Genomic DNA, 10,000 nt, shown 5'->3' with positions numbered 1-10,000 from the left:
TATTTTATTATTTATTTATGGTACAACTTTTCCCAGTGATTGTTGGTTTAACGTAAAAAGCAAGTTACCTGGTTGCCTTAAAATTTTTAGTTTGTTGAAATTAAAAATTTGAGTTAATACAATGAAGGAGATTGGTTTAATTAACATACACTCAAAACATTATGTTATCTGAACCACAATAATTATCTAAGTTTATTTGACAAAAGATAAAAAGTTGTGATGACAAATCATGAAAATAATCTTTAACAGTGTAGTTTTTATTTATTTATTACATAAATAAGCTCTGATGACAAAAATAAAAAGGATGGATGGATTGATGTAAATATTTAAATACATTTCTAATGAAGGAAATAGAAATGACAAGTGCAGGATGGATTTGAATTTGAATTGTTGACAAAATTGCTCTAATAACAAAACAAAAAAAAGTTAAATTAAATAAAAAATAAACATCAATAATATTTAAGAATCATATTTTTTTCCTTGTATTAAAAACATTTCTTCATTTCTATATTCATTTGTATTTCTAAAGTAGCCTACGTTCATTTATTTGTTATTTGTTAATTTAGCCTATAGGCCTACGTTAAGTTATTTAGTAATTTTTGTTTTTATTTATTTCCAGTTAATAATTTTAGTGCTTCAACAAGGCAACATTTTCGTGTAATATTCATATTTTTTTTCTTTTCAGCTTTATTTCATTTAACAGATTTTTTTTAATACACTCTAAAAAATGCTGGGTTGTTTCAACCCAATTTTGGGTCAAATATGGACAAACCCAGCCATTGGGTTAAATTTTTTAATGACATTTTTAACCCAATGTTTGGGTTTGTCCATATTTGACCCAAAATTGGGTTGAAACAACCCAGCATTTTTTAGAGTGTAGATTTAATTAGCGGCTAGGCTATATATGCGCTAGGCGAAGTGAAGATGATCGGACTCATATTGCGTTACAGTAATTATGAATTCGACGGGCTCCTGGGAGCCGGTGATGGATGAGCAGTGAATATGAGACACATATGAGGCTCTTTACCGGCTGTAAAGTGTGTGAAACCTGACGGCTGTTCTCCGTAAACCTGCATGTGTGTGTGTGTGTGCTTCCTCGACACGAGAGCACTTCACACGCAGAGATGTGTGTGTGAACACAATGAGTAATGTCGAGGAACGGCTGATATTGTATCCTCTAGAACGGGGAGTTTTACACAACACAACATCGGTGTCTCAACAACTCGCTCGGTTGCTATGTTTCCTTCCCAAACCCGAAGTCAGACGAACACCGCCAAAACCTGCAGCAATTCTTTCCATAGTTTAAATATCTGATTCCATTCTGGTGAAGAGTTTCTCCCATCTTCCTTTGGGAAATAGGAATATAAGCGTTGATGGAGCTGATAGTGATTGCCTGGAGGGAAGAGGGAGTGTTCTTCCAATACTTCATCAGATCCACGGCTGACTTTATGCAGCTCAACCTGCAGGTCAAGTCCAAGTCTGTAGTTCATCACATCGAATATTAAAAGGAGAGGCGTGTCATCAGATCCAGCCAATCATCATGAGTTATTCTCTCGCTATTCTGAAGCCAACACACACAGCAACACGGATGAACGTTTGGATGTGTTTGTGCTAAATCAGTTTGTGATTACTTTATACAGTGTATATTAGCAAAGACAACATGCAAAAATAAAATCAGAACCAATAATAAAAAAGAAAAAAAATACATACTTTTACTTCTATTTGAAATTAAATGAAAAAGCATTAAACCAAAGGCAAAATAAAATAAATGAATGCAGCTAAGGTTGTTATTCATTTCACTTCTATTTAAAACAAAACATAAAAGCAGTAAAACAAGGAAAATAATCAAATAAAATGAAAAATAAATGAGAAATATTTGTTTAAATAAAATAAAAATTGTAATAGATCTTGTGATTACTTTCACTTCTCTTTAAAATAAAATAAAATAAAAAAGCAGTAAACCAAAGTGTGTGTGTGTGTGTGTGTGTCTGTGTGTTTATGAGAGACAGTGAGAGTGTGTGTGCATATGTATATGTGTGTGTGTGTGTCCGTGTATCTGTGTGTTTGTGAGAGACAGTGAGAGTGTGTGTGTGTTTGTGTGTGTGTGTGTGTGTGTGAGTGTGTGTCCGTGTGTTTGTGAGAGAGAGTGAGAATGTGTGTGTGTGTGTGTGTGTGTGTGTGTGTGTGTTTGTTTGTGTGTGTGTGTGTGTGTGTGTGTGTGTGTGTGTGTGTGATTGACTTGATTATACTATAATAGACTAGTTAGCGTACGCAACAGAATACCGCGTCATGTCTAGAGTTAGCATGAGTGTTATAACGAGTGTTACGTTTCTCTGTCGAGAAAACAAATCCAGCACTGACGTCCCACTTTACCCACGACTTTATAATGCTCATTTTTTCCCAATAAAGAATAAGACTGACTATAACAATGCCTGTATGTGTCATGCAAACTATCATCTGAAGGCTAGGAAGAATCCCGTCATCCACGGTTATCCTCCTCTCTTCTGAGAGTTAATGGGAGACAGATGAACAGAAGATATACGGCACATATGCAGTGCTTTAAAGAGAGAGAGACGAAGATCATGCGAATCGTCACAGGAAGAGTCAAACTGGGGTTAGTGGGAGCGATTCGGCTTCACGCACCATCTTATATTCCTTCCATGTCCTCTGGAAGTCCACGCTCCCATCTTCACGTCTCTGGATGACGGTCCAGCCTCCGCCTGCAGACTCCATGTTGCAGAACACCTGTTCAGAGACACACACACACACACACACACACACACACACACACACACACACACACACACACCACGCACGCACGCACGCACGCACGCACGCACGCACGCACGCACGCACGCACGCACGCACGCACGCACGCACGCACACACACACACACACACACACACACACACACACACACACACACACACACACACACACACACACACACACACACACACACACACACACACACGCACGCACACACACACACACACACACACACACACACACACACACACACACACACACACAAAACGTTTATCTTGACCTTACGGATCCGCATATCCTTATAACAACATCAGAGATCTCCATTAGCTTAGTGACTTCTCCAAAACAGTGATTATAGAGGAGAGGTCGAGGAGCAGACCTGTACACACACACACACACACACACACACACACACACACACACACACACAGCTGAACACACACACCCACACACATCAACCTGGTTGCAATTAATCCGGTCTCACTGGCTGGAGCAACACTGAGAGCAGATTTTCAGGGGCAGGTTTATATATTCACAGATGAAGCTTTTTACACACACAACCCGTCACTATATTCCTCATTATAATAATTAATACGCAGAATAAAGGGGCGGGGCCTGGTTGAGTTAGTTAGTAGTGTGTTAAACTGGCGGTTATGGTAAGGGGCGGGACATTTCCCAAACACACTCGAAGCGCTCGACCAATCACAACACACTGCTCCAGCCGACCAATCAGAGCACAGTGTTCTTTTCAGAAGGAGGGGCTTCATAGAGACAGGAAGTAAACAGAGCGTTACTGACAGACTGGGAAGAGAGGAGCCGCAACAATGGAGAATATGAGGAGAATAATCAACATTCAAGCAGGAGAACATGTTCTAGTCCAGCCTGAACTACAGCAAGGCATTATTATGCATAAAAGGGCATAATATGGTCTTTTTATTAATTACTTTTGTTGGTTTCTACATAAAAAAGTCAGTTTGATCCAGTCATATTAAATATTTTTGGATAGAATAAAATTAGTTAGGTTATTTGACAAAAAGGGGATGAATTATCCCTCTCTGTTATACATAGAGAAGTATTGGCCATAGGTCTGTTCTGATATAAAAAAAATAATGCTAAATAAAAATTATAATACAAAAACAATTCAAATAATATAAAATATAAAAATAAAAAAGCAATACAACAAATACAAAATATAATAATAATAATAATAATAATTGAATTAAAATAAAATGCTGCTAAGATTGTGATTACTTTCACTTCTATAAAAAAAGAACTAAAAAAAAAATGCAGCCAACGTTGCGATTACATTAGATTACATTCAATTTAATATAATTTTTCAGTAAAACAAATATGCAAATAATAAAATAGAATATCTAGAATTATTTTACTGTGTGATCCTATGTGCAATTTTGTGATTTTTGCAATATATGACATTTTTCTTTTACATTTTGATCATATACAGGTGTGACTTTTAATTGACTTCTGTGTTTGTGTTTTTACAGTAAAGGACATTAGAGTGTGATTGACTGTTGTCTAATATAAAATCTGGGTCCAGAAACAAAACCAGTTAAACCCAGATATTCACAGACCCAGTACAGAGTCTCTACTTAAATAGAGCCGTTAGGTCTTGTATTAATATGAATTAGACTGGACTCATACCTTCTTGGTCTCTTGTGGGCTGATGTTGATCGTGTAAACCCCATTCTTCTGGAATCCGGCTTGGTAGAGGTCGGCACAGTCCCGAAACTTCCTCTCCTCGTCCGCTTGCTTTGTGCTGTTCGGCACCACTGAACACACACAGAGAACCAGGTCAGACCCAGCAAGAACATAAACCACCAGTCAAATAATAAACCCAGCTGCTTATATCGGTACACACACAGCAGAAGACGCTTGTGGATCTGCACTGAACAAATAACACAGTTTTACACTCACTCACTCTCTCACTCACACTCAGACAACAGAACATGTTAAACAAGACAGCAATGATGCACTCTAAAAAATGCTGGGTTGTTTTAACCCAATGTTGGGTCAAATATGGTCAAACCAAGCCTTTGGGTTAAATTTTGAAATTACATTTTTAACCCAACGTTTGGGGTTTGTCCATATTTGACCCAAAATTGGGTTGAAACAACCCAGCATTTTTTAGAGTGTGCAGACAAATAACCTTATGATATTTGACAATCTCCTGAAAACCTGGCAGGTGACAGCTATATGTCAAGCGCTATTTTTTTTATTGAGATTTTTTATTTCTTTTTTTTTTTTTTTTTTTTTTTACTTATTTTAATACAAGTTAATTTGTGAAGGGCTGTTTTTTTTATAAGGTTTTTTATATATATATATATATATTTTTTTTTTGTGCATTTGTTTTACTTCTTTTAATACAAGTGAAAGTAATCACAACCTTAGCTGAATTTTAATTTAATTTATTTCGTTTTTTTACATATAGAAGAGGCTTATTTATGACTGAATAATTGTGATTGGCAATGCGTATAGTATTTTTTTCTTCATCTTCTGTCAGCATGTGTATAAACTGTCCGTATCTAAAATCTGTTTCATGCTACAAACCCATTCAAACAGATCAAAATATGTCAGCATAGCAGAAAATATCAATGTTGAAAAATATTGCACGCTGTGGAATAAATCACATGTAACCCCTTTAAAAACAAACACTGAGTTAATGGAATAAATAACACAGGGCAAATTCAAAATATTGTATCCGTTTCCATGCAATATTTCCAATCTGGTTGGAATTATTATGGGATTAAAAAGGACAGCGAGTACATTGGTGTGTTATCAACATAATCTTCTCCCAGTGACTGACACTTCTCCGAGTGTGAAAGTGTTTTAATCAAAGCGCGGATCTCCAGCAGCTGCGTCTCTCTCCATCTGCAGACAATTACAACGCCAATATTTTGAAACCAAGCAAGAGTCTGCGGACAAAATACTACAAGCTATAAATTTCAAGTTCCTGTTATAACAAGTGGTTTATATTTACCCGCCGTGTCCCAGTTATATAGAAGGAAATTCCTTCCGATTCCCCTCTCCTCTTTTCTTTCCCTGCTAAAGACTGCAGCTCAGTTTTCACACTAGTTTTTTTATTTTTATTTTTATTTTTTATTAACCAGACAAATCAGCATATACAAAGAAATAGACAAAATACACACTAAAATAATACACATCGGGTTGTTTTAACCCAATTTTGGGTCAAATATGGACAAACCCAGCCACTGGGTTACATTTTCAAATTGCATTTTTGATCCAACGTTTGGGTTTGTCCATATTTGACCCAAAATTGGGTTCAAATACCCAGCATTTTTGAGAGTGAACAAACAAGTACACAGAGAGGGAAGCAAAGAAGGGAAAAAAAAAGAAGAAATATAGCTAAATATATATACTCTAAAAAATGCTAGGTTGTTTAAACCCTTTTGGGTCAAATATGGACAAACCTTACCGTTGGGTTAAAATGTAATTCAAAAATTTAACCCAACGGCTGGGTTTGTCTAGCCTGGCAAGCCAGACTTAAATCAAGATGTTTAGTCTGGCAACTCTCCATAGACGGGATAAACGGTTGTCTCTCAAATTCCCTCTGCACGCAATAGGATAGCCCTACACTCTAAAAAATGCTGGGTTGTTTCAACCCAATTTTGGGTCAAATATGGACAAACCCAGCCGTTGGGTTAAATTTTTAAATTACATTTTTAACCCAACGTTTGGGGTTTGTCCATATTTGACCCAAAACTGGGTTGAAACAACCCAGCATTTTTTAGAGTGTACAACCAACCAGAGCAATGAAGAAGGTGACGTAGTCTGAGCGGCAAAGATACGGTCAGCAAAACTCCGAACACTTCTTCCTTTTTTAAGAATGACTTCAGTGCCGTTCTTTTCTCTTTTCTTAAAGAAAAACTTAACTCCAAGTCCTCCAGAGTCGCGGCCAAAGCCGATTTGAAAGACCGCTGTTCTCCATCCGCCATTCTTTGTTTTCAAGTGCCGTCGCAACTCTGTCGTCATATGTTAAGCCCGCCCCCGCCTACTCTATACACGACGTGATTGGTCTGACCCAATTTAGGTTTTTGCAGCTGGAAGGTCTATGTAAAGTTGCTAGACTGCCCTGGCTGCAAAATACATAAGGTACGCTAGGGTGCGTCTAGATTTCTAGGCTTGGGTTTGTCCATATTTGACCTAAAATTGGGTTAAAACAACCCAGCATTTTTTAGAGTGATAATAGGTTCTTGAAATACACCTCTGGTGCAACTCACACACATCATCAGTGATGTATGGGTTCATCTGGTGTTTCGGGTCTCACAACATCATGTGACCCAGCCAGGGTTGATCAGACTGAGCTTGTATGATCCACGGATCGCCCCGCTTGATACACGGACGTCTTGACGTCTCTTCGGCGGCGTCCGTGATGTTCTTGGCGGCTCTCCTGATGTGCAGTCCCTTCACTCCAAGCATCTCGAGGGCCTGATGAGTGAGTGGCCGACGGATCCTCCGCACCGACCTCGATGGGATTGCATCGGGTCCTCCACCCCCGGCTTCAGCTCCTCGTTCTTGTCCCCCCTTATCCTCTCAAAGGGGGGGTTGTGAGATATGACTGTCAATCACAGTTTGTGCACACGCCACAGATCCCCCCTCCCCCCTCGCGCACGTTACAATATCACATGCACACGCCTGAAGTTCGCAGGTGTGTTGGATTGTGTGAAGCGTGATGCGGAGAGAAAATCTACTAACAAGCTTCCAATTCCTCAACAACAACCGAGGAAAAGAAAACATGGTAAGTACTCCATGGTGTTGATCGATGCTGAAGAGACGGGCGCGCGTTCACAGTAAATCTGGTGCACACACACTGACGAGCACACACTCGATGGGAGGGTGCTCGGCGTAGTGGGGGAGGGGCATGAGAGTTGTAAACATTCAAAAATTTGGCTAAATCCAGTCAATCTGCCAGACCTGCCGACTGCAGCGTACACCGGACGCGTAACGAAAAAGCGAAACGAAAAACCAAATAGTTAGATCAGTCTATATATATATAGATATAGACAAACTCACTGAGTGATTAATAGATATCTAGACAATTTGAAACAATCAAAATAATAATATTTGTAGTAATAGTAGTAATAGTAATAATAATAGTGTTATAGTAATAATTAATACTATTCCTATAGTATTGTTTCTGCTGGGAGTGTAGAAGTCACTGTAAAGATCTCCGTTCTCACACTCGTGTTGTTCTGTGTAGAGTCGGTGTCAGGGCCGTTTAGGCACAACTTTGATCCTGTCGTGGGACGGAGGGCAACTCTTCATCCCGGGATGTTATTCCTGCGCTACGCTTCAGGATTGAGTGTCAGTGACGAGGATCTCCCGCTGTGGCGAGAGGAACTTCTGACTCCACTAAAGCCCAGCTGTGTGTCAGACTGTGTGTGTCAGACTGTGTGTGTCAGACTGTGTGTGTCAGACTGTGTGTCAGACTGTGTGTGTCAGACTGTGTGTCAGACTGTGTGTCAGACTGTGTGTGTCAGACTGTGTGTGTCAGACTGTGTGTGTCAGACTGTGTGTGTCAGACTGTGTGTGTCAGACTGTGTGTGTCAGACTGTGTGTGTCAGACTGTGTGTCAGACTGTGTGTGTCAGACTGTGTGTGTCAGACTGTGTGTGTCAGACTGTGTGTGTCAGACTGTGTGTCAGACTGTGTGTCAGACTGTGTGTGACAGACTGTGTGTCAGACTGTGTGTCAGACTGTGTGTCAGACTGTGTGTCAGACTGTGTGTCAGACTGTGTGTCAGACTGTGTGTCAGACTGTGTGTCAGACTGTGTGTCAGACAGTGTGTGTCAGACTGTGTGTCAGACTGTGTGTCAGACTGTGTGTGTCAGACTGTGTGTCAGACTGTGTGTCAGACTGTGTGTCAGACTGTGTGTGTCAGACTGTGTGTGTCAGACTGTGTGTGTCAGACCTTGTGTGTCAGACTGTGTGTCAGACTGTGTGTGTCAGACTGTGTGTGTCAGACTGTGTGTCAGACTGTGTGTCAGACTGTGTGTGTCAGACTGTGTGTGTCAGACTGTGTGTGTCAGACTGTGTGTCAGACTGTGTGTCAGACTGTGTGTCAGACTGAGTGTCAGACTGTGTGTCAGACTGTGTGTGTCAGACTGTGTGTGTCAGACTGTGTGTCAGACTGTGTGTCAGACTGTGTGTGTCAGACTGTGTGTGTCAGACTGTGTGTCAGACTGTGTGTCAGACTGTGTGTGTCAGACTGTGTGTGTCAGACTGTGTGTGTCAGACTGTGTGTCAGACTGTGTGTCAGACTGTGTGTGTCAGACTGTGTGTGTCAGACTGTGTGTGTCAGACTGTGTGTGTCAGACTGTGTGTCAGACTGTGTGTGTCAGACTGTGTGTGTCAGACTGTGTGTGTCAGACTGTGTGTGTCAGACTGTGTGTGTCAGACTGTGTGTGTCAGACTGTGTGTCAGACTGTGTGTCAGACTGTGTGTCAGACTGTGTGTCAGACTGTGTGTGACAGACTGTGTGTCAGACTGTGTGTCAGACTGTGTGTCAGACTGTGTGTCAGACTGTGTGTCAGACTGTGTGTCAGACTGTGTGTGTCAGACTGTGTGTGTCAGACTGTGTGTGTCAGACTGTGTGTGTCAGACTGTGTGTCAGACTGTGTGTGTCAGACTGTGTGTGTCAGACTGTGTGTCAGACTGTGTGTCAGACTGTGTGTCAGACTGTGTGTGTCAGACTGTGTGTGTCAGACTGTGTGTCAGACTGTGTGTGTCAGACTGTGTGTCAGACTGTGTGTCAGACTGTGTGTCAGACTGTGTGTCAGACTGTGTGTGTCAGACTGTGTGTGTCAGACTGTGTGTGTCAGACTGTGTGTGTCAGACTGTGTGTGTCAGACTGTGTGTCAGACTGTGTGTGTCAGACTGTGTGTGTCAGACTGTGTGTGTCAGACTGTGTGTGTCAGACTGTGTGTGTCAGACTGTGTGTGTCAGACTGTGTGTGTCAGACTGTGTGTGTCAGACTGTGTGTGTCAGACTGTGTGTGTCAGACTGTGTGTGTCAGACTGTGTGTGTCAGACTGTGTGTCAGACTGTGTGTGTCAGACTGTGTGTGTCAGACTGTGTGTGTCAGACTGTGTGTCAGACTGTGTGTCAGACTGTGTGTCAGACTGTGTGTGTCAGACTGTGTGTGTCAGACTGTGTGTCAGACTGTGTGTGTCAGACTGTGTGTCAGACTGTGTGTCA

General features: G+C 40.9%; 1 protein-coding gene across 1 annotated transcript in view; it reads right to left on the bottom strand.

Annotated features, from left to right (window-relative positions):
- Positions 1–10,000, bottom strand: part of angpt1 (angiopoietin 1) — an 84,063-nt gene that overhangs the window by 23,793 nt on the left and 50,270 nt on the right. The window contains exons 5-6 of the mRNA XM_079591404.1: positions 4,429–4,556; positions 2,644–2,745 (exon numbers count right to left, since the gene is read on the bottom strand). Coding sequence (XP_079447530.1) covers positions 2,644–2,745; positions 4,429–4,556 — 230 coding nt within the window. The remainder of the gene's footprint in view (positions 1–2,643; positions 2,746–4,428; positions 4,557–10,000) is intronic.

Source organism: Phoxinus phoxinus (genome assembly GCF_949152265.1).
Source record: "Phoxinus phoxinus genome assembly, chromosome: 19".
Taxonomy (NCBI): Eukaryota; Metazoa; Chordata; class Actinopteri; order Cypriniformes; family Leuciscidae; genus Phoxinus; species Phoxinus phoxinus.
This window is presented reverse-complemented; position numbering and strand designations above follow the sequence as displayed.